The 25,657-nt window shown below is 40.9% G+C and overlaps 1 protein-coding gene across 5 annotated transcripts in view; it reads right to left on the reverse strand.

Moving 5' to 3' along the window:
- Positions 1-25,657, reverse strand: part of fhod3b (formin homology 2 domain containing 3b) — a 93,211-nt gene that overhangs the window by 66,286 nt on the left and 1,268 nt on the right. For 4 of the 5 annotated variants that reach the window (XM_085422706.1, XM_085422708.1, XM_085422707.1 and 1 more), the window contains exons 2-3: positions 19,885-19,991; positions 14,508-14,572 (exon numbers count right to left, since the gene is read on the reverse strand). In XM_085422706.1, the coding sequence (XP_085278832.1) occupies positions 14,508-14,572; positions 19,885-19,991 (172 nt within the window). Of the gene's footprint in view, positions 1-104; positions 258-14,507; positions 14,573-19,884; positions 19,992-25,657 lie in introns of those variants that run through there. The other variant, XM_085422710.1, reaches the window with a different exon arrangement.

Here is a 25,657-nt window from a genome sequence, read left to right on the forward strand (position 1 = left end):
TCCTATTCAGGAACTTTCCACAGGAAGAAATGCCTGAATTCCACTTAGCCTCATTCTACCATGTGCCAAAGAACAAAAAAGGAAGAAATGGTTGAAAGATTTACCTTCGCCAAAACATTACCATCACGAAATCTCTCTGAGGGGGATAGGAGACAGGTATCTAAAGTATGTCCACAAGGTAAGGTCTTGGAAGGAAGTTGGGCAAAATTCAATCCAAACAGTGTCTTTATAGTACTTTCTTTCCAACTATGCACTACTAAACACCACAAGGGAAAGTGGAGTGAAATGATGTTATGGCTTCAGTATTCAGCATAGCTTACAGGAGATGGGATTGTGTCTTTCTTCCATAAATCACTTCACAGTGACAAGAGGTGGTGCTCTAGTCAGTCAGCCAACCCCCGCAGGGTGACCTCAAGAGGGACAGCTTCCCTCGAGCATGAACCCAAACAAAAAAGAGGGTATGGCAAGATGAAGCCATAAAGGCCTCTGCCAAACCAGTGCTTTCATCCTATAGCAGCTACACAATCAGCATCCTAGAATACAGGCAAATGTAAAGAGAAAGAGAGTGAGGGAGTGTGTGAGTGCATTTGACAGGGGTTGAGAAAGGACCTCTCTGACCCTTAACATGTGTGTAGCTCATCCAGAGGAGGGTGCAGGGCACTCCTGATGAGCCATGCGGGGGAGGGGGGGGGGGGGGGTGTCACCAGGTGGCCCTTAGGGTTAAACAGGATTGACCCCATTTGATCCTGACACCGCTGTCAGAAGCGGATCTATGCTTAGCTTGTCAAAGAAAGCTGAACACTGCGGCGTATCCTTGTTGTAAAACATCCACTAAAGGGTCTATAAAGTTTATTTTTTCTCTTGGAAAAAATGTTTAAAAGAAACCTCTTGACCATGGAAGACACTGCTATTTCTCTTTGTCGTTTGTGCTTTCTTTGCCTATTCAAAACTGCGTTTCAACAACACCCTTTCATCCACTATCTGTGCATTAATCTCATAATAGCAGTATGGGCTCATATGATTTTCAATGGAGCCCCAGTGAATGCACGCCAAGTCTGAAAAACAAACCAGTTAAATTTGTTCAAAATGACACGAGAGTCTCTATCTCAGGGCAAGCCAAGGCAAGGAAAACATGGCTGGTTGGCAGGTTAGGGTTAAACACTTCCTCTAAATGCTCAGACACAAAGGTCTCAGATGACAACATATGGCTGGAGTGAGGGTAGCTTTTAATGTCATTTTACGTATTGTAGCTTTTTCTCCAGCCTCAAACTGCTGACTTTGTCACAACTGAAAAATCTCAACACTACAGTATGGTAATGTTAGGTTTAGATATCCAGGCCAAGTTCTACTCTATCATAATAAATTATCAATAATAAATGATTAGTATCATTTTTGGTGGATGTGTTGTTGTATTTTATAAAATAATAATTTAGTGTATGAATAAAATCATGGCCCTTCAAATATACTAGATTAAAAAGAACAATAATGGCGTCATTTTTCATGCCTTTTTTGTTTAAAACAGACCTAAACAACATTGCAAATAGAAGATTATTGAAGTTTATGTTTCTCCATATCACTGTTTCAGATCTATTGGACTACATGAATAGTCCGCCCTGTCTGAGATTTTGTTTTGTTTTTGTTTTGCTCCCTGCTTTTATGTGAGGGCTTCACATGTGACCACTTCCAGTAAATGTGGGATTGGGACGAAAAAGCTACCAATCACAATCAGCATTTCTTCTAGTCGCCCATGTGGCTGGAATCTAGCTGGTCTGATCAGAATGAGATAAATGTGTTTGTGTGTAGAAAAGCATAGCAGACAGCTTTTATAAGACAGGCGGGGTTTGCAGAGATGTAGACAGTAACTTTTTTAGTAAATTTTACGCACAGACAACAGGCATATCAAATATTTTATATGCTAAATGAATTCACCAGTTATTTGTGTGCAGGCACTTAATTATAGATGATTCGAAGCGTGCATAAGCAAGTATGAGTACCTGTTTGTCTAGTATCATGGTGAAAACCTGCAGTTGCATTTTCTTGTGATTGTCGGCTCAAACTTCACCAGTTTTGTTGTAACTGATGTAAAAAAAAAAAAAAAAGTTCAAAAACCTGAAGTGTGTAAATCCAGTGTTACAGTGTCTGTTTTCTCTGTTCACCGACTGTAACTGGTTAACAAAATTAATTTAACCATCAGTTATGAGGCATGCAATCGATCGACCGATGTGCAGGAAACAGTTTTGGAGGTGCTGCTTCTGTCGCTTTGCTGTGTGCTTCACTCAGCTGGAGCAGTGGAAACTTACAAGGGAGTCTGGGACTCATATGTGGTTCACGAGGACACATTAGATGTGCAGCTGCAGCATTCTTTGCGTGTCATATTCAACTTAAACTCAAATTATTTGGATTACAAAGTTCCCAAGCATTACTTGCCATTTTTGCCACACTGAGTCACCAGTGGTCTACAACATAAAGTTCATTAATGGGTGGTATACTTCCTGCCTCACAAGACAAATGATTAAAGCCTGTAGTATAGATGAGAGGCTGACTATCCTTTTCTTTTAAGTTGACTGCAGTGATTGCATTTTAATGGACTCACGAGTATCTGTGGTGCAGCAGTGAAATGTGTGCCAGATCCTGCTAGCATATCATCATGTCCACAAAACAGGTGGCTAAGAGTACACGTTATTTATACCTGCCAATAAACATGTGGCAGAATCACAGTTGATGTTTGCCAGCAGACCCTCTGGATTTGATGCCGTCCTTTTATCGTACACTTAAAAATAGACCAAAATAGAATCAAAACACATTCCTTTTCGTCAGTTGCAGTTTTTACTGACATGTGTGACTTGTCTGATTGGCTAGTGCTCTTTGCTTGGTTAGAGTTACTGAGCTAATCAGAGTAGAGGCAAAATACAGGTAGGTCAAAAAACACATACGCTGCCAAAGTGTCAAACACTGGCTGAAAGCAGAAAAAATGTGTTAGTATGCTTTGCCAACCTAAGCAAAGTGTTTTTTGTTTTTCCCCCCACATGAATATTTTGGTAAATGTATCTACCCAACAAGGTAACCGATAGCCCTCTGAGATTTACTAAGATCAGACTGAAAATTTCCCCCCATTTGCTGCTTGGGAGGTGTTATTTTCAGCCTTTGCTCTGCATGTTTTCATACAAGTACACAAGATGACCGTGCATCAGAAAACTGCTGATTGAGATTATAGTTGGTGGTGGTGTTTAACTGGCACATACGAATCATGATAATGCAATCGATTTTTATTTAACAAACAGATGTTAGCATAATGTGTCCACCCTCTGTGTTTGCGTGTGTCTCGGAAGAGAAAATTCAGAGTGAAACCCTACACGGCTTCATTTAGCTTTTGTGTTGAACCTTGCTAATACAAAAGGCATTCATAATAGTAGAGAACAGACAGAGAGAGCTGCCACTGATGTCATTCAATTCTGAGGTCCAGACACTGGGAGAGATTCAAACATTTTTCATATTCCCAAACACAGAGATTAAAGGCTTACATTCAGGCTTTTATCTTATAAACAAGAAGTCTATGCAAAATATTTAAGTGCTTTGTGCGCTCAATGATCCTTAAGTGACCACTGACAAAACCACCATACAACACATATGAGTAGATCTAAATGGATCAGAACAATGTCTGACATGCTCACTGAAAGATGAGCCTCAACTTTACACAGCTTTAACCACAGCAATGATGTAAACATGGCTCGCTTTCCTCACAGCATCAGGAAACATTACTTATGGGTTACACCAATTGAGATTTTCACTCCTCTTTACGACGCAGTCTAAGCAAAAGCAGACAATGTTTCTTTTGCTCTCACCGCAGAGGAAGATTGGGTAAGTTGTTTGTTTAAGTGTAATTATTATTATTATTTTTTCACACAAAAATTTATTGTTAAATTTAAGAACAGTATCCGCTTCCAAATTACCTCAGCTCCACCATGCTTCCTCACGATAAAGGGATTTTTATATACCTGTCGCTGACCAGTGAACGCAGCGTGCATTTTAGCGTCGACCTCTCTTGTAACCTGCAGTTCAGATGGAACCATCCTGAACATGCCTGAACCGCCTAAGTAGGCTTTTGGCTCAAATTCACACAAGACATTGGGGCCTTTCTCTCGCTTCTCTATCTATGGTTCTTTTCTTCTGCTCTGAAGAATGCAACAAAGGTTGTCCAGTCTTCTCTTGCTGAGGCCACTCTGAGTGTTCCCCTTAAGAGCCATGGGTGGGCTGCAAGAGGAGATTCTCCTGATGCTTGAGCTCTTTTTTATTTTTTTTTCTAACTGGGGTCTCCAGTGGACAGTTTTCTGCTTCAGATGTAGCCTTAAACAAAAGCCAAGTAAGAACACTGTGGTTGCTTCAGTGATTGATGCAAACATTACACAGTTGCTACATTACCGACAATGTCCTCCACTGTCATTCCTTAGATAACCGTAATACCCGTTATATGTATTTGTTCACACATTGTTGAAAAGGCTGAAGCTCCCATTTATTTTTTTACATTTTACAAAACTCTTGAGTGCCACCCCCACTGCTTTGTTCAAACTAACGTGAGCAGAAAATATAGATATTATGTTTCATTAAAGATTCTACAACACAAATATTCCTTATCCCAGTTATGGGCTGCGATTGAGCTTACATCAGCTCTAAAAATAACGACTGCACTTGCTGCTTGGCCTTGGACGTGTTTGAAGATGATAAAGAGAAACAGATACCCGTTGTTAGCTGTGAAGGCACAGTTAATATTGGATCGATATATGGTCTGCAATATCCACAATAATTCCACAGCTGCGTATCATGCCTGCACTCTGGGTGGAGGTCGATACTTTGGAGAACACGAACACAAGCGGATAGCTTTCAAATCATTAACACATCACCGCGAAACGCAGCATACTTTGTGCCTTTGCCAAATAATATTCCTGGAGTTTCTTTTGGAAAGCAGCCAGTTACCACTAGGGGTGGGTTTTTATAATCGATTCATCGATTAAAATCGATTCTGGCTTGGATAACGTAAAATCGATTCATTAAAATCCTGAATCGATTTTTTAATATAAATTTATTTTGTCCGAAATGCCAGAATCTCTGGTGACATCTCACAAAATTTCAAGAACCACCAAACAGTAAATGAGAGCAGGTACAGGGATTCTGCACATAGACTTAAACACACAGCGCGACCCGCGGATCAGAATCAGTTAGATGTCGCCTTTCTCACAGTCGGGGCTGAAAGCCGACAGCTCGCTGATCCGGGTCGGCGCTTTGTGTTCACGCCCTTTATGCGCTGATTCTAAAGCTGTTAGTTTGATCTCTCTCCAAACAATATTGACCGAACCAGCAGCTAAAGAAGATCCAAACGCTTCACATAAACATCGTCATGAATTCACTCTTTTACTGTTTTGCTTCCATTGCGATGCGCAGCTCTCCCTCTCTCCCTCCCCCTCTCTCCCCCCCTCTCTCGAACAGTTTCGCTTTCTTCATTATTCGCTTGCTTGTTACACAAGTCTACTGTTGCTTACAGCGCTGTCGGCCGCTGTTTTTTCCCCTTTTACAGTCTTCCGAAAAGAAAACCTCATTTCTGCTGTTCAATACTGAACAAATTGAAACTTTTTAAAATTATTCAAAATGCAAAATGCTTAGCCATGTCTCTAATAAAACCGCTGTAACGTCAGAGGTAATGTTGATTAATTAATGGTTTTCTTTCGTTTTTGATGTACTGCAGAATATTTTTATAAAATCCCAGGCCAGGAAAATCACCTACATGTTTTTCTGTGTTTTATCTTCAGCTACTTTGACACAAAGGCATCTGCTGTGATGCTCACACCTTGGATAAAGTCTTGAGAGTGTCAGCTTCCTTTTTATAGATACAAAAATATGTAAATGTCCTGATCTGAATTATACTTCTGACTGTCAAAATTTCCCAGATTTAAATCGAATCGAATCGAATTAAATCGAATCGTGGATCGAATCGATTCGGGACCTTGTGAATCGGAATTGAATCGATTCTAGAAATCAGTGACGATACCCAGCCCTAGTTACCACAGCACAAGGTGGAGGCTGCAGGTGTTCCAGAGCTAGATAACAGTTAAGAGTCCTGCAGAGATAAAAAAAAAAAAAAAAAAAGACATTCCTAATCTGTTTTACACTAAGAAATCAAATAGCTATTGCTTACCTGATACAAATTCATACAAAATGTGTCAGAGAGATGCAAAGGGAGAATTAGCTGGAAGAATCTACAACTTTCCCACAGAACAAAGTAGCCCTATACAATGGCAAAGATTTGAAGTGGGAAGGATTCAGATTAGGTGACAGTCCAGCACTTCTCCACAACAGGAGAACAAATCTCCACCAGTTTCGTGAGTGGCGAAAAGATCACCGTCACATCCCTTCCTGCTTAGTCCTAAAGAGGTAGTATAAATCTTTATTTTTCCAGCTGATGTCAGCCTTAAGACCGAATCAATCTCAGCACATGGATGTTAGAAAATCCAATAATTCCCCCTTCAAAGCAAAACAGCAATGGTAAACTAATTCAGAGCCAGCCAGCTGTGGCAACAGTACTTGATCCAAGGTGAGAGAAGAAATAACAACACTGAATGAGTGACAGTTACTGTAACGACAAACAGGCTCTTAAGCATTCCTCATATTCTCCTGATGGATGCAGAGAGAAAGAGACATTTCCTTACAAAGAAGCGGACATCAAAGCTGAGGGAAACAAAAGGAGCCAGCGTGACATGTGAAGGAGGATGTGTGATGAATTGCATGGCCCACTAGGATTTGGCTGAAGGCCAGTGGGGTACTGAGTTAAAGGTCAGGTCTTTTTTTTTCTTTTTTCTTTCTTTCTAGTCAAGACTGGCACTCAGATTCTCCTTGCCGATACAGTATGACCATAACCCCAAACTCAGATCTCAAATATGACAAAGATGATAAATTAAAGACAACCTGAAAGTTCAGAGGTATAAAATACAAGGATGCATGCATCGGTTCAGTGTATGGGGGCATATTTAGAATATCAAACCCATAAAGCAAATAAAAAAAATCAGTAGCAGATTAAAATCTGCACCTGTCAGCTTAATGAATTTAACCTAAGAGACAAAAATACTTCAACTTTTTGTAATTGTCACTTAACAGTTTAAGTCAGTTCTGGGATGAGCGATGCGCTGCCTAGATGCTAAAAAGGACAACTGTAACTACTGTTCTTTCTTTAATTTATCATTTCCATTTCTGTTGGGAAAAAAAAAACATTAACTGAAGAACCTTCATAAAGTTGTTAGGAAACATTTTTCAATAATTAGCTTTTCTAACTCCTTTTAAAGAACAAGCAGTCGTTCCAAATAATCAAGGAAACAACGACCAGAATTCCACAATGAATCTAAGGCATCAGATTTCTGTCTAAAGCGGCCTGATAAAACAAACTCGGATCATTTTAAACACCCAGATGTTCAATATTACTTCAGTATTACTTGCACAGTTTCAGCACCTGCACATGTAGAAGTGAGCAGCTATCAGGCGTTTCAGGTTTCTGCCTAGGATACGGACACTCTTTCAGCTAACACTGCGCTTGATGTAGATCTCTCTTGAATCTACATCAAGGGAGGAACTACCCTTCTTGCGAATGGGTATTTAGTGACACCATGAAAACAACATAAACCTTAGATTACACTTCTTTATACACTGTTTTACAAAGTGAAGTTCCCCCTTCCCCAACTATTAGAAATCAATGTTTGCTCTACAGGAGTAGTAAGTACTGATGACCTTCACCAAATTAATGTGATACTGAAGAATTCTTTCAATTCCTGTCCCATTAGGCTGGTTATGTTATCTCCAGATTTTTAGAAAAAACACCTCTGTGGGTACTGAGATTCATGGCGATTGTGACTTATGACAGAAATCTGACGCCAAACAAATAGTTAAGAAACATAGCAACCAACAGAATGCAACATTTCACTCAGCTCTTCTTTGTCCTCCATTCAAGGAGGACAGATGGAGAGTAAAGACACCTAAAATCTCAACTCTAAACCCAAAATAGATTCCTGCAAAGACATCAATAAACATTTCTGCGCATACAGCAATTAAATGCAGGGTTTATGCACAAAAACAACAACAAAAAAAGACTCCTCCCACCAGCTTCAGCTGTTTAAAAAACTGTGGTTACCGAGGTTATACACCTGTCCACTTCAACAGTCTCACAGCAGTGGTGGTCTGGTTCGCATAGCATCCACTCTTAGCTCTCCAACATACATGCCGTAATGTGCATCTTGGACAAACTATATTCTCTTATAACCTGCAAAAGTTTCACCTATCAGTCATCTGATTTTGCTACAAAAGTCTGGGCAGCTGTCAGAAGTGAAGGGGGAAGAGTAAAACAGAGAATTTACAGCACTGAAACATCCCTTCTTATCCACAGGGACAATGTTTAGTCCCCTGGTCAGGCTGCACACTCAGCCTTCTCTGGCAGTCCTGTAAACACAGCAGGAAAAAACTCTGCTCGTGGATGAAAATGTAGACAGCGAGCTTCTTTTCTGGATGGGTGAGGAGCAGCGCTGAGGGGCCTTACAACTGGAAACAGATGGTTTCTTAATATGTGCATACCTTTGGATGAGTGTGTGTGCGAGTGAATGCGAACAGATGAGGGCACTTATGTGAATTGATGTAGTAGTCTATTTGTGCAATATGTGAAGCAAATCTACAGCAGAGCAATTAACTCTAATCCCGTTAAATAGATTTTTATATATATGGAACATTTTTGTATTTTAGGGGCGACGACAGAGGGACGTAACGCAAAATGAATGGAAACACTGAGCTGCACTGTTGCACGTAAACGCCACATTAACCTAAGCCATGTTGTTATCTCACTGCATGTGGCTGTTGGGCTCACGGCCAAACAGAAAGAACATTTAAAAAAGCAGAATGAGTCAAAGTGTGAGATGAGCCTTCCAGTGATCTCGTGTTACTATCAGCTATGATTTGAAGAGCAAGACCCATTCCCCTCACTTTTCTTGTTTGCTGCCTCAGATTTCTCTTCTTTGGCACAGCGTTGTTTAGGTTGGCCTCCTGGGGAGACTCTGAGACCATGATCCCATTTTGGAGTCTCTTTGAGGCCAGTGAAAGCGATGGCAGTCCAGGCCATTTGATCATCTTACGTCTCCCACGTGCCATGTGATATGCATGTTTTTAATTATTCTCCTCTTGCCTGGCACTCCCCTGCCTCAAATGTGGCTTGTTATTGGATTTTATTGCTTTGATTTGACTCCAAAGTGTGGTGACTCCAACCCTGGGGATTTTCTCTATGTACATACAGCCATCTAAATATGCATCGTGACAGACATGAAGGATTAAAATGGTGATAACAATCAAATAGGAAATTCAAATAAATATTTTTAACTTGGAAAATAAATCCCTTGTTTCCTTACAAAATTGTAGCAAAAACTTCATGCAGATCCTAAGTTTTTAATAACCAAGTTAACTACTGGAGTTACTTTTATGTGTGTGGACAAAAAGTGCAGATCGCTAAGTACATATCTGGCAGGGTGTCTGGAAAAAACAGACACTGTGGCTGGGAGCAACACGAAAACCCACAGGTGATCTTATCATTTTAAGCTATTGTGCTGACATCACCCATTCACCCACACAATAATAGATTAATTAGACAAACAAACATGTAAAGAGCCCAAGCTCTTAATGTGCACTGTTAGTTGCCAGGAACTAATCTTCCAGCATGGTGTGCAGAGGGATAATTGAAGAAAATTTACAGCTCATAGTCTTCCACTTTAACGACCACAGAGTTTTCAGTTGTGAACCTGAAGATCAAAACTACCAATTTGACAAAATTATAGCTTTAAGAGAAAACACAAGTCAACAACGAGCGGTCACAATGATTCATGCCCTGAGCCCAGATTATAAGAGGTTGTAAAAGACAAGGCAGATAATCCAGCGAGAATGTGTCGCCTCTGATTACAGCTGCCACTCTTCAGCTGGGATCAGTGTGTTGACAGATGAACCTGCTCTCAAAGGGAAATATCAACAAACTTGAGCTTTGAAATGTATGATTTCGACCTCTGACAATAGAAGGCATTTGCTAATAAGAAAGAAAAAGCTTTGCACTACCCTAACTTGTGATGGCTCTCTATGGGTATTACAGTGACAACATAATTTGCAGACTGCAGCTGACAGATTTACCACATCAGATATTTAGCTTTGCATAAATCACACGATTTGGCACAGGAACAAGCTCTGATCATATACACTTACCTGACAGTTTTTTAGGTACACCTCTTCAACTCCTCAGTAAAACAAGTATTAGCCAATCACATTCTAGCATTTCAATAGATGTAGGCATCGTAGAGTTGACCTGCTGACGATTAAACACAGTATCAGAATGGGGAAAAAAGGTGATCTGAGAGACTTTGAAGATGGGATGGTTGTTGATGCCAAAGGGGTTGATATGAGTATTTCAGAAACTGCTGATCTACTGGGATTTTCCACATAACAATCTCTAGGATTTATAGAGAATGGTCTAAAAAGAGAAAATGGAAAAACAAAAAGGCATTTGAAAATGCCTTGTTGCTACCCTGAAGTTAGAGGGGAATGGCCTAGACCAGCGGTCACCAACCTTTTTTGCGCCACGGACCGATTTGTGCCCAACAATATTTTCACGGACCGGCCTTTAAGGTGTCGCGGATAAATACAACAAAATAAAACTAGTACCGGTACCGAAAAAAAGAAGATTTATTCATAACACATGTGAAAAGACCCAGGAAAACCGAGTTAACGATAAAAACGATAACAAAATAACGCTAAAAACCGATATAAACCCTGAAAAGCATACATTTCACACCCGAGTCTCAACTCTCACGGCCCGGTACCAAATGACTCGGCCCGTGGCCCGGGGGTTGGGGATCGCTGGCCTAGACTACTTTGATAGCTGATAGGAATGAGAGAGTAAGTCAATTAACAACTCATTGTAACCGTGCACGAGACATTGAACCTTGAAGCAGATCCAGACAGAAATCAGCTTCTGCTGTAACATTCAGATGGTGCGATCAGAGTTTGGTGTGAGCATGAAAACAGGGATTAAGCCTGGCTTCCATCAATGTTTCAGGTTGGTGTTGTGGTGTAATGGCATTTGGGATATTTTCTTGGAACACATTTTGCATTATTAAACCACACAGTCTACCCGAGTATCATTGCTAACCACGATTATACTTTTACGACTACAGTGTGCCCATCTTCTGATGGCTGCTTCGAACAAATGACCTCCACAGTTCCCAGTTTTCACTTCAATCCATGTCATGGATGTGCAATCGACAAATTTGCAGCAACTGTGTGTGTGATGCCATCATAACAATAAGATAGACAAATCTCTCTCTGAGAAATGTTTTCAGCCTCTTGTTGAATCAGTAAAGAAGAATTAAGGCAACTTCGAAGGCAAAAGCGGGCCCATCGCAGCCCACTGAGTCTATATCCACATATGATTCCACAGAAAGCTATTTTGGAATTTTTACTTTGTGAGAACTGCTAATGATTACAAAGCACATGTGACATTTGTTAATTCTTAACTTGGTATCCCTATTAAAACATTCTGCGGCTCACACTAATACATCTGTCTGTCTTCAGCCTCTTCATGCCATGACAACACAGCAACTCCCGCAGCTTCAGAAACAAAACTGCACTTAAAAAGAGGACTGGCAGACAACAGGAAAATAATCACGAGATTGCTTTAATCAGGCCCTCAATACCACATCTAGTTCACCAACAACAATAACAGCCTAAAGATCTAAACAGACCGGGCCCGACGCTAACGCACTGAGAGGTACAAGCTGAGGTTATTGTCTAAATCCCGAGCTGCTATGCTGGTCCTACAAAATGCAAACAAAGCTCAAACTATAACTTCTACAGGTTATCCAAAGACAAAAAATGAATCAAATGAAACCTTATGACATAAATACAAATACCTAAACAGCTTCAGACTGCCTCCACATAGTGCTCTGGATCTTTTATAGTGAGATATCCATTCCACTGTTATTCATTACATTCATCATTGCCGAGCACTGTTTATGGCCTCTAAGCTCCAGGAAGGCTCATACTAACAAGCCAATCTAGTCAAACAGTCACCTGAACACCATAAAAGTGAACACAAGTCATTTAGGCTTCATTTATCGTAAATGTTAGCGATTATAATTAGCTCAAGATAATGAAAATACGCTTAGCTAAAACATAGTTTAGTGCCAGGTAGGTACTTTTAGCACACAAAGAAACCAGATGATCTCACTTTGTGATTACAACAGCAGCGGATTAGTAAAAAGCAGTTTAATAAACCATTAACTCCTTGGGTGAAGCATTTCCTTCCTCCCCTCTGTTGCACAGATTTCTGTCTTGACATATGCATGTGAGTGCTAATGACTATGATTAAGGAAGCCCGGATTAGGTCTCGCTGTGGTTCATGACACATACACACAGACAGACAAATAGAAAGCTGCCCCTGTGATGAGTACATTTGGAGAAAGCCAAAAAACCCAGATAACGTAAACAAGGCAATGTACGGCTTAATTCAAACTTGAAATACACGCAACGTGTTTTCCACAAAATAGTGCTAAATGATACCGATTAGAATACACACCGCTGTAACCAACTCATCACTCATGTTCATGAAGGGGGCCTCTAGGATAAACAGAATATCTTAACGACGTGGGTGTACTATTCTAGCACACAATCTTAAGTGTGCTTAAGTGTGCAAAAAAGAAAAAGAAAATCCAGAGCTTTAGACAATCTTAGTGTTAAAGCTACTTTAATGCCTCCGTACATCTATTACTGGCTCTTGTACAAACATTTTATTACAACAGAGTGCAGCTTTCTTTTTATTTTATTGCACGTGATTATTGATTATATGCAGACAAAAGAATGTGGCCAGCTAAAGAACAAAGTCACTGAAATTTATAGGCATTTTAGAGAAATACTCTATCCGTTAATACAGAGCAAGGGCAAAGCCTGAAGTATAGCACGCCATTTGTGCTTGGGAAACTAATGAATTATGTACTACACATAACAAGAAAATCACCCAGTAATTCTGTACTCATGGGGCTACGAGGTAAGCTCACTAGTCAGATAAAATTAGGCTCAAATGTCTGGACAATTTACAGTAACAGTGACCACCTCAGCTTGAGGAAATAAATCAGCTAACCACCCAGGCATTCACCGAGGGAGACTGGAGAGGGGCAACAGGTGGCTGTCAACTTAGAGAGAAAGAGGGTCATCATCCACTTAGAGAAGAGCAGCAAGTCTGTCGGTCACTCCCCAGGCTCCACTAAGCTAAGCCAAGCACCAGCAGGAGGAGAGAAGAAAGCCAGTTCAGTTGTGAGTTGTGTTCAGCCAAATATTCACAAGTACGGCCACGTTAAACGTGTGACATGTTACATCAAGCACTGATTAGAAATGACTTTTGGTTATCCACTGTTATTAAATCAGTATCGTTAACAACAAGAATTTAACGATGCATAACATATGATAGGTCTACTGTATCAATTACATAATTACAGTGTAAAACACATGAAAGAGAAATCCTTTTTTTGCAATCAACATGTGCAAACTTGAGTTAATCAGGTTGGAGGAAAAGCTGTGTTTCTCCGTTGTCTCATCAGTCCCTGAACGAGCAATTTTCCCAACCTTTCCATTATCATCAGCAGGTACAATAAACAACCAAGAAGGACCCTCAGATAGTTCTCTCATCATAGTGACCTCATTCAAATGAAAAATGTCTGTGTTTTTGGTTCACTTGTACTGCAAGCAGCCAAATATAAAATCTGACAATTTACAGCCTAATAGCCTTTGCAGACCTTGGGTTATTTTTGCACTTGATGCCTGCAGAGGAGGCATGTGTTCCTCCGAATGACATTACCGACAGCCTCAATGCTCTACTGGAAAATGACTTCTTAAAAGCATGTGGAGTAATTTATTGTATTAAAAATATTTAAAAAAAAAGGTAACAAAACAGATAAAACCTTGTTGGTTTAATCTTTCCATAAAGATGTGGAAAAATAAAGTAGCTAAATCTAAATCAGAGAGTACAATGCAGTTAGTAAAAGATTAGCCATCCTCAGTTTAATCAAAAGGCTTTTTGTGTGTGAGCGTATGGGTCGGCACACATGCCATGTGCATGCATGTTTGCATATGTTTTCACTCAGCTCTATGCTGGTTCCCTCACATTACTCAAAGATACCAGGAGGCCCAATTAAACAAAGTGACAGAACCCAGTAAGTCCAAAAACATAAAATGTTTTCAGGGTTTGCTCCGTGCCAGTGCTCTGTGTTCGTACTGTTGCTGAAACGGTGCTGTCACTTGGCTTTTTTCCACAAGTGCTGCTGTGCAACTTTTACAAGGATCTACATAAAATAATCAACTGGTGACAGAGCTAATTAAAGCTGATGTAGTCAGAAGGAGACAAATTATAGAGGGAAATGTGACAAATGCAGAGTTTGGAGCACAGTTTTATTACTCACCGATGCACGCGTGAACTCTGACTGATAGCTGCGTTCGAAGAATGATGCCGTGTTTCTTTCCTCGTCTACAAAGACAAAAGACAAACGGAGATAAAGCAACATGTCAGAAGGTATTGGACCATTGTGATCATTTCAATTTTCATGTGCGTGCCAGACATAGGTGCACATGTTGACAGGATAATGGAGCTGAAACGCTGTTGTTAAATGGTGCAAAATGATCTTCGAGCCTTTTTCAACAAGTTATTCTGTTCCGTTTCAGGCAACATTTGCAGTTTGAACACAGCAGGAAGCAGATCAGGGAAAAGGTCTTCATCAATGAAAATGAAGGATGGGAGCAACTCTGAGGTCAGCTCCACCCCCTGCGTTAATGGAGATATGCCAAGACCCTGTCAGCATCCTGTCAAGAGCTCACAATGTGCGAATGAAAATCAAAAACAAAGAAGACAACAATGCCCCTGAATGCTATTCAGTCCTGATAGTGAATGTGAGAACAGTTTAGATCCCTCAAAAGTTAATTCTCTAGTGTCTGTGAACAGACACTGAAGTTTGCAAAAGTTCAACTCTCAATACTTTGCTGCTCCCATACTCGGTGTGTGGTACTCCCAGACCTAATCATTTAACAGTTTTTAATTACTTTCATTTTAAAAATAAAAAAATTATAAAGTAGGTTGGTTGATCACTGTTTTGCTTGAGGTTAGATCCTTCATTGGGCCTTTAACCTCCCAACTACCTAAAGAAACACACAAACAAACCTAGCAGGCCAAATGTAGACAAGAGCACAGCAGGTAGAGTTGCGCAACACCCCCCTACCCTCCCTTCCTAATTTGGCTCACTGACAAATGGGCTTTTATGCTGGCTGCATAGAGTTTGTGTGATTGTTCTGACCGGCGCAGTGCCAGCAGCAGACTGTCACTTTCAAACCGTCGGGCGTGAGCGGCTCTGACAGAAAGAGAAAAAACTGTATCGGTGCAGAAGGCACTTCCTACTGCTGCTTCGCCACATACAAACAGACCCAGACAGACTGACACACTGACATTTTTCCTGCCCCAACCAGTCAGCGGGAGGCCGAGCTGATACGCGCACAAGCGCGTGACATGACAGGGGAAGTCTGCTTATCCTCACTGTTTATCAAATATAATATCCCGCAACAGGCAGAGGCGACACAGGAGCAACATCTGTCAACAGGGCCCTTCGCTGCGAGATGAGACGGCAAACAGGAACTTTATCCCTTGTGATGCTGTTGAGGCAAATCGGTAACTAGACCCATTTTGTCACGAATGTCTGCTTTCTCTCCGCTTAGATGCAACAGTATCCCTGTGCTTAACCAAGACCTGAGGCTACACAGGCCAACGTGCTCATTATCAAATTAAACAAACGTGCATGGAATATAAGTGAGGTTTTCAGACCCCGACCCCCACCACCACCAATTAAACATGAAAATTGAACACTCCTGCAGACAGTGCTGCAGGCCTATAAAAGATGGAGCCCAAACCTTCTTAAACAATGAAAACTATAAAGAATGTCAGCCAAATAACAAATTGGGGGCATGCTGGTATATAATAGTGAGCCATGAAAATCTTGTGAGCCAAATTAACCTTGATTCATAATATACATGAAGCTTCTGAAATAGGTGAATCACTGAATTACTACTTTTTATAATATCACAAAAGGACTGAATGCAATCTAAACCACTTACTTCCTACTTATGTCATACTTCCTGACCATTACACAAGTCAAATGGTCAAAAGTAGAGCACTTGATAATAGATTAAATGAAAACATATGGACATTGTTATTTAGTATGAACATTTATAAAAAGTAGTGGGCATTTCAAGGCACCAACCAAATGCTCATCATCATCAATTTCTCTATCAAACATAGCAAACAGGAATGCAGCTGCAGAAAGTTAACAACTGTACCCGACAAAAAAAATAAATAAATAAAAATTTAAAAAATAAAACCTTACGTTCCCCATCTTGATTGCCCCTTTACTGCCCCGTTGTACAGCACCTCATAAAGCTCGGGCTTAATCCTCATACAGAGCAGCAGCAACTGGACCGGTGGATGCCTGCCAGCTCAATGCTCTCTGGCTTTATCTAAGGGAGCATTACTGGCCCTGTTTATAAAACATCACAAAATGCGTACCCACAGAAAGTGAACAAACATACTTGGAATACAGTAAAGCCAGTACTTCCCCCTCAAAGACCAATTAATGCCAGACAAGAAGGCCCCGCTGAGGTCTACTGACTCAGCACTTCTTGGACACCCCTGTTTGAGAAGGCTCCCGTATCACTGCGTCTGTAGCGGGACCTCCAGTGCCCGAGTAAGCCAGGTGGGGTAAAGTTTTAAGTCTGACAATTACTCTGGTTCTTTTCAAGTCAACTTTTTCTTCTTCAAATGAAAACCTTGTGTGCTTCGAGCATCTATGAAACAATGTCCAAGTGGGTCAGAAAAAAAGCGAAAATAAAGAAAGCAGAGCTGCCCTCGGAGACATGAAAGGATGTGATGAGAAACGCTGAATTTCTGAGGCCTTCAGAGCAAGAACGGATAGATTTTTAATATGTCTGACTTTTGAATAGTTGTCAAACACATCAGAAACACTCAATAAAACCAGCAAGAGCATTTTCAGCATATAATTGCTGGCTTTCTAACAGAAATTACATCTACTACAGCGTGAAATGCGAAAAGGTGAAAGAAAATGCTAAAAAAAAATCCACATGCTGAATCCATTATCCAGTCAATAACAGCATTTCATGTTATCCTATAAAGACAAGCCAGGGAATATGTCTTACAATGTGTCAAGCTCGACACATAACTCAACACTATCGCACAACACTGTTTTTCCCCTAAAAGATCAAAACAAATTTGCTACAACTTTTCTATCCATCCTGGTCCTACGAGAACACGTCCCGCATACTCCACCTCCAACTACAGTGCCAAAAAAACAGCGTGTGTGTCAATCTATCACAGCTAGAATACACACACACTCTGCCAGGAACTGTGCAGATATGCCTCTGCACGTGTCTGAACTACATGGTCAGTTTGTAACCAGAAGTGGGGTGGTATCAGAGAGGGGACAAGGGGATTTACGAGTCACAATCTTGTATAGCTGAGCTACATAACGTGGCGTGGAAGTGATTATGGCCCTTAAGCTCCCGTGACATGGATATCTCCTGGCTCTCGCAGCGTTCTGTCAGAGGATCATACTTTAATCTGATTGTAAAGACACTAGGTATGACACAGGCGCCTCAGGAATGTAACCTGTCATTAATATCAATTACAGATGGATTCAATTGCCAATGATCAGGGGAGCTCAGAACTATTGCACTACTCCCTTTTCTAGTAGTAGGTGACTTAGCTTAAAGCTAAAATAGTGAAAGCATGATGAAAGCATCATTTTCACTTGTCATCTGAAGTTATTGCAGGAGGTTTATTTTGAGATAAACGTGGAAAACCCAGAAAGTAAAAAAACAACCGTTGGTTTTGTCTGGCAAGTCAGCTTTTTTTTTTCTTCTTTACGTTAAATACTCGGGTGTTATGACTGCTGCTGACAGATCATATGCAGTAAAAATGAGAGCGAAAACAAAACAAAATGGAACAAGTAAGGGTGAAATCCCTCATCAGACCTTTTATTGGCTCAATAATCATCAAATCAAGAACACTGAGCAGTGGGGGGCGTAATTCTGGGCCCATCAGCACCGTAAAAAGCCAATGAGCAGCACTGCCCTATTTTTACTAAATAATTGGCTAACCACCTTCACCCCCCCCCCCCCAGCCTCCTCAGACAACGCTGTGTGGGTTTAATGACACACATCCATACCAGCTCGTGCCAGCTGGCACAACACCGACCCATGCAGGCTCAGTCTTTGACGAGAGAAGAAGTGGACCACTTTAACCTCACAGCTCTTAATAGCCTCCAATAAGCTCCTAACAATTTCAGCTGGAACTGGGAAAGGCCAGCGCTCCCAACTTCCAACAGAAACACCAAGCCAGAGAGCAGCTTATGAATTTCAAGTTAGACAAATAAATCCATACATGTTTGTGGTCCAACTGACCAGGAACTTTCATGCCAACCTTTGGTTTGTGATCATCTAAAGTGGGCAGTACATGAAGGATGTATCAACATACTGCACAGTACATGAAAAAATGTATGGAGCCAATAAAGTAAATGGCCAAGGAAAATGTATGAACCAGAAGTTAACCTAACACAACTGTGAACTTTTTCTTCATCCAGCTCCAGGAGCTGTGTCAAGCCAAAGCAATATCTACCTACACATTACGCAGAAACAATATGGCTAAATCGTTAGCTGAGTGTTAGGAGGGTGTATACTGTGTAGCTGCCCCAGTGCTCTAAATGAGAACCAAAGTAAAGTCACAAAGAGATGTGGGTGATTACTCATGAGACATGACTAGAACACAAGTGGTTAAGATTACAACCTTGGTGCCACTCGACACAAATAGATCAATTCGATGGAAATTCCAAGATTTTTCAGTCTACTAAAAAAAGGGCACCAGTATCACCACCGAACCAACTTTATAAAATCCTGCAACTGCTACTACTGCAAGGTCTTTTAAAAATACAACAAACACGATCATTTTAGTGACCTGCATGCAGATAAAATACCCTTGAGAGACTCACAAAACCTATGTGAGGAAAATCAGAGTCTCTTTTTCCTAGGAGACTCTCAGGTGGAGTAAAGACCTTCTCCTCTGTTCTTTTAATAGAGGAAGGCACAGTTCAAAAAAGGATCATTCGGAAAAGGGATCATTCATTCTAGATCCAAATAAGTATCATTAGACAAATCCCTTTAATAGTATTAAATTAGGCAAAGGAATATAGTAAAAATGTTTATTAATATGCATTCCCAGTGGCAAGGATTAAATACTATAGCTTTTCCCTCTTGTCTTGCTTCAAATCTCTCTTCCACTAAAAATACTCACATTATACTGAAATATGCCTGACTGTCAAGATTTTTTTAAGTCAGACTGTTGTAGTCAAAAGCTTTAAAATCACTCAGTCCCCCCCCCCCCCCCCCCCCCCCCCAAAAGTAAAAAAAAGTATTTGCACCGCTATTTGACCACAGCAACAGGAACAATCTATTCCTGGACAATCAAAACCTGGCAAGCATCGTACATTACTGTATCCACCTGCTAGACCGTGCCAGTCCCACTTTAGTTTTCAGCCTGAGTGGCTCTGGCATCAGTCTGAGCAGCACCTTTTGAAGTGCAAGGAATATTAAGGCCAAGTTTTTTAACGCCAGAATCTAGTTTTATTTCAGCTTTTTAAATTCAGCACAGTGTAGAGAATGTTCTTCATTTCGGCGGCTGTGCACATTCGCCGAGAGTGGAGACAGAAATGGCGGCGATTATTATCTTACCCTCCATCCTCCTGAAATCCCTCCAGTTCATCTCGCTGTTCTGCCAGCGTAGATTCCAGGTCCAAGTAGCTTCCATTATGGGACAGCTGAAGGGCACAGTCATCGGGCTAAACAGGAAAAAGGCACAGTCAGCATGTATTCAAAATGCTGTGTTAAGAGATATTTATGAGCATTGACAGTGGAAAGATGCTTTGGGAGCTTCTGAATTGAATGACACACATCAGCTGAACAAATGGCACTGACATCCAGGGGGTTTGAATAACTATTTGTGTTTCACGCCCATGCAGGCACACAACTTTAAAACTACACACAAATGACTCGTAAGAATTTTAGACAAGTAACTTTCTTTAAATATTTTAAAAACTTTGCTGTTTCGATGGCTCCACAGACACATGCGTAGCATATTTCAGGTCTATGTCTGTTCGCCGTGAACCACAGAAGGCTCTTTTATCAGCTCCTGTCAGTGCTCTACAATGAAAAACTGTGCAAGGTTGCAGAGAAGTCATGCAGATTTGAACGAGCTTGGCAGTCTGCTGCCTCTTATCTCGCTGCTCTCCTGTCTGATAAACTATCATCACATATGATGACTTTGCAGAGGAGGTATGATTTGTCTGGTCTTGAATGGTTGTCATCACCAGACTGTGGTCAAAGAGATGAAGAATGAGAGTGACTGTTCACTTGTCTGGTTGACCTCCAAATTGGAGATATTAACCTATTTATATTCAGAGTCTGTCAGCTCCACAGGACAGCGGCTCCAACAGCGAAGCAGAGTAAAGGAAAACAAATACCATTATGGGAGGGCGAACATATGATGCGAGTGCAGAGAGTGGCACTGCTCTGCACCATCAACAATCCGAGTGTCTAAACCAACAACGATTTGTACAAATACGTTGAACTCCAGTAACCTGTCTTTTTTGTCAGCCCTCACTTGGGCTTTGTAAAGCAACAAAGGCAATGATACCCTTCCATAAATACTACTTACATAGGCAGCCTGCAAGAATTTCTCTCTTAATGCACAACACATGTAAACATAAGTTTAACATGCAAAACCATGTGTTTTTTAAATCGGACCAGTTATTGCCTGGTCCGATGCAGTTCAATTTCCTTCCGCATATGACAGTAACTTAATTAAACGTGAAAGAACAACCCTGGGAAAGACATTACAGCTTTGATCTGTTCAGCCACTCTGCATTACTGCACTACAGCACTCAAGGACTGTGTCATATTTGAGAGCTGAAACAAAACATGTGGTTGGTTGGGATAACTTTCAGTCTCTCTCCAACTCACTCTCTGGCTCGGAGCTGTCTTGTTTGCTGCCCAAACCAAACGATTATTGGGAATATAAAAAGATGTAGAAGCGGAGCTGAATATCATTTTTCTAAAGGAGACATCGGGGGATGAGGCAAAGCATGGGGTTGACGCAGGAGACAGGTGAGGAGATCGTGCCCTTTCCAAGACATCTGCAAGTCTTATTTGTAGATGTTCTTCAGGTGAGGCAGGGCGTGATAGAAAAAGACCTGCGAGTGAAAACAAGCACATCTATTCTGCACATAGTCGGTAGCGGGAAGCAAGTGATTCTCCAGATTACAAGACAGATTCTGGCCTGACAGGAAAACCAGGCATAGGGGCCCAAGTTAGGCCCATGATTTCTTCTTTTTTTTCCCTTCTGTTTTTTTATGCCTATGGACTGACATGCCTTTGAAAATAAAAAGAGGGATAGTAATATGAAATGTTGCATGACAGAGAAGACACTTTAAATCATACTGTATGGAGTGACCAGTAGCTGGGCCTTAAATAACCTGTAAGAAACTCAACAATCCCAGAAACAACGTATTTTTGTTGAATGTCAACTTTACGTTTCCAAATGTGGTTTCCTTAATGTTTGAAAAAAATATGTACTACATGACCATAAGTCAGTAGAGGTTAGCCTTTTTGTCCATCCATCTATTTTATTCCACTTATCCATTTCAGAGTTACAGGAGGGGCTGGAACACACCTTGGACATGTTGGCAGTCCGTTACAGGGCTAACGCAGAGAGACCGACAACCATTCACATTCACACCTGGAGAGGACTCACACAGGCACAGGGAGAAAATGCAAACTTCCCATGATGCACTGAGCATTTCACCTTCACTCACTTCTTTTCACTCTTTTGTACTTACTGTATATGCCGCTTTGCATTTAACTACTAGTTATTATTAATAATTAAATGGCTCTCGTCCACAGCGTGTCTTTTGTCCTGTCTCCCACCCCTCACCCCCAAGCAGCCTGGTTCTTCCTGTTAAAAGGGAGATTTCCCTTCCCACTGTTGCCATGTGCTTGCTCATGGGGGAGGGGGGGGGGGGGGGGGGGGGTCATCTAATTGTTGGGGTTTTCTCTCTATTATTATAGGGTCTTTACGTTACAATATAAAGCTCCTTAAGGTGGCTATTCTTGTGATTTGGTGTTATATAAATAAAACTAAACTGAATTGTATAAGCCCTATAATTATGACTGTGCAAATGCCACTAAATTACAATCCAAAAAACCCAAATACATTATTACAGGTAGATTTATCATTTTGCTATTTTATACTGTATATATTATACTTTAAATTATACTTTACATACTAAAAAAGGCGGATTAGATAACAAGACCAAACAAAATATTTGTACTCTTTCGGCTTCACTCTGTATCACAACCTGAACTGCACAAAACACTGGGCTGAATCTGCAGCTGTAACCAGTAATTAGCCAACTGTGGAACCAAGAAATGCAATTCCCCACACATGGGTTTGACTTGCAGACCAAAATCAACACAGGCAAGAAAAAAAACTTTAAAAAAAAAAACTTGCAGTGAATTACACAAGTTTGCCATTAACTAATCCCCATCTGTACACCCATCTTTTCTTCCATATAGCCATAAATCTATCCTCTAACCAGTGTCACTTTAGGCGCTCTTTATATAATCAGTGTGGATTACTTCACAGGAATTACAATGTACAACCAAGCCAAGTTGATGCACTTTAAACAGCTCTTAATCCAGGAATAAGTGCTACCAGATTATCAGAGGCAGAGACTTCTTTAGCTGTCTCCTGCCCAGGACTTGAACCCACAGTGGCCCTGTGATGGCCAAGTCCAGAGAAGCAACCACAAGCTCCTCTGCTCACACACTGAGGTCTGGCCTCTCCCTTCAACCACCATACTGTGGTCCACTGACCAGGAAGGCAGTTAAGGCAGAAAGAACTAAAAATAAACACCATGCAATTTCAAAATTAAAACTGCTATCTCACTCCAAATTTCTTTATATTCCAGATGGGAAAGACATTTGGAAAGCTAGCTGTAAGCAGCGATGAGGGGGCCAAGCAGTTCAGCCTGCAGTTTGATCTCATTGTGTTAAAAGTGTGGCTGTAAGCACTGAAGGGAAAAACAAGTTCTCTATTATTATTTATTTATACAAACAAAAAGTGGTGCCAGCACAAGAATCACTGATTTAAAGCAAACAGATCATCAGTTTGGAAACAAATGACATTTTTTGGTTCTTGCTATTTCTCCAAATGGTAAACTGCACTCTGACCCAAAAATGGGTCAAGAGTGTTGATGACATATGAACTCACTTCCTGTTTGGTAGCTCTAATGGAAACAGGGAATATGGTTCACTAGTAATGTGTGTTAACAGAGCTGCAACTTTGACCAGCGGAGTGCTCAACATGTAGACAGGACAACCCTTTTTTTTTTTTTTTTTTATTTAATCACACACAGGGGCTGCCATTCACTTGACCAGCAGAAGAAGACAGAGCACAGAAAACGGTAAAGACGTCTATATAGCAACCACAGTGGACTACAAATCAGTTTAGAGGATTAACATCTGGCCACTTTAAAAGCTTCACATTTGCTCGATAAGGTGGAGATGCAATTTGTGATATTCCTGTGAGAGCAAGTGATTTAAAACACATTACACCTGATGCATGAACACAAAACCACAACAGTAACCTTAATTTTCCTGTCCAGTCCAAGGCAACTTTTTCCTTCGATGTGTTCCTCTGAAAGGAGCTGAGACAACACTCCAAATTAAGAGAACCTCAAATCTGCATGACAATGTGTAAAAAATTCAAAGGGAGCTCTGACAGGCCTGAAGCAGGAACCTACATTTTGCAGCATTTAACATAACTTCTCATTATGGGACAAAAAAATGCAGAAAAACAACTGTCCCACAAACTGAAATTGGTAAAGTGAGAGTCCATTCTTCAAGACCTCGCTTAAATTCTGTTTTTATAAACTGATGCAAGGCCTCTGGGCCACAAAACCCCAAAATACAAAACACAGAGAGAGAAGAAAGTAAATGAAGGAGTAATGAGCTATTGATTTGCCCTGAAAAACTGAATATTTTGAATAACTCTGAATAACGCTGAAGACAATGCATTATTCACTAGAAAACCAAATGTCTGGGTGAGGTGGGAATCACTCCCTTTTACCGAAGCAGCACAAAAGATACCAGATTTATATTATACAAAATGGTCTTCAAGCAGAATAAAAGATACTACAAACTATATTACACTATGATGTACTGTACATAAGACATACCATCACATTTCAAGTGAGTCTCCCACCCTCACTGAGAGTTTTCACTATTAAAAATTAACCTTGTGCAGCTATAAAAATCAGTTTCTACAAACTGATATTCGACTCTGTACAGCTACTTTTCCAAGTTGTCATCCCATGTATAACCCAATCCAGCACACACAACTGATCTCCACTGTGGAGAATGCCCACAGAAAATGACAGTAAAATCCCTAAAACAGCATATGTCAGCTGTTTTGATTGCCCCTGCACCATGTGTTGGTCACGTACTATTTATAACAGAATGGCCTGCACTGTAGGGATAAGACAGCCTTGCTGTATTCACAAGGTCGCACTAAAGTCTCGTTTTCAAACGTCTGATGGTGTGAATCAGGGAGCTGCTTGGTCAAGCGCGGCGACGCAGTTGCGTCACCCACCTGACTGTTTTTGTTTACGAGAAGAACAGGGACTTCCCCCTCAACTTACGGCTAACCACCAATGCCCATGTGACCAAATCTCACTAACCAGGCCCTGCGCAGCCAACCACAGGTACTCCCTCTCTGTCTGCTTTGCGGTCCAGCTGGTCTGCAGCTAAACTGAGACGGTGCAAAGTACATCAGCTCCTTGTTTGTGTTTTTAATTTTGCCCACTTCCTTTTCGGTGGAAAGCGTCCCCATCCCATGCTGCTGGTCAGACTGAGTAGGCTGCAGAATGAGAGCCTGGCTTGTGGTGATCCACAGCATCCTGAGGCTCCTATGACTTATCTCACCAGCTTGACTCAAACAAGATGGAGTACCACTGATCTGACAGAATGAATAAAGACCCAAATTAACTCCCCATTTATGCAACTTTCTACCCAGACTAAGACGAATGCTCAGTAAAAAGACTCAGCCTCAGATGATATGGTCTCTGTGATTTGTTTAAATTTAAAGGTCAGTAGATGGGGCTTCACAAAATCTAATCAAGAGGCAGAAATATGCCAAGACATTTAACTTCTGGAGGCATCCAAAGGGAGAAAAAGAAAATGAGTTTCAGGTCTACTTTTGTCAACTACTGTCTCCAACATTTTGGATCTTGGGAAGGCCATTGTTTGCAACCAAAAAGAATGTGCACTGCTTCACCTCCTCAAAAACCAAGCAGTAAATGGAGCCTGAAAATTGAGGGTGATCAAACACAAATACCTTTCTATTTCAGACTAAAGAAAAGCTGGTTAACAGAGTCAAAATACAAAAAAA

The sequence above is a fragment of the Rhamphochromis longiceps genome, linkage group LG11 (assembly GCF_057381845.1).
Source record: "Rhamphochromis longiceps isolate RC_006_pf linkage group LG11, R_longiceps_female_GT1.1, whole genome shotgun sequence".
NCBI classification, from domain to species: domain Eukaryota; kingdom Metazoa; phylum Chordata; class Actinopteri; order Cichliformes; family Cichlidae; genus Rhamphochromis; species Rhamphochromis longiceps.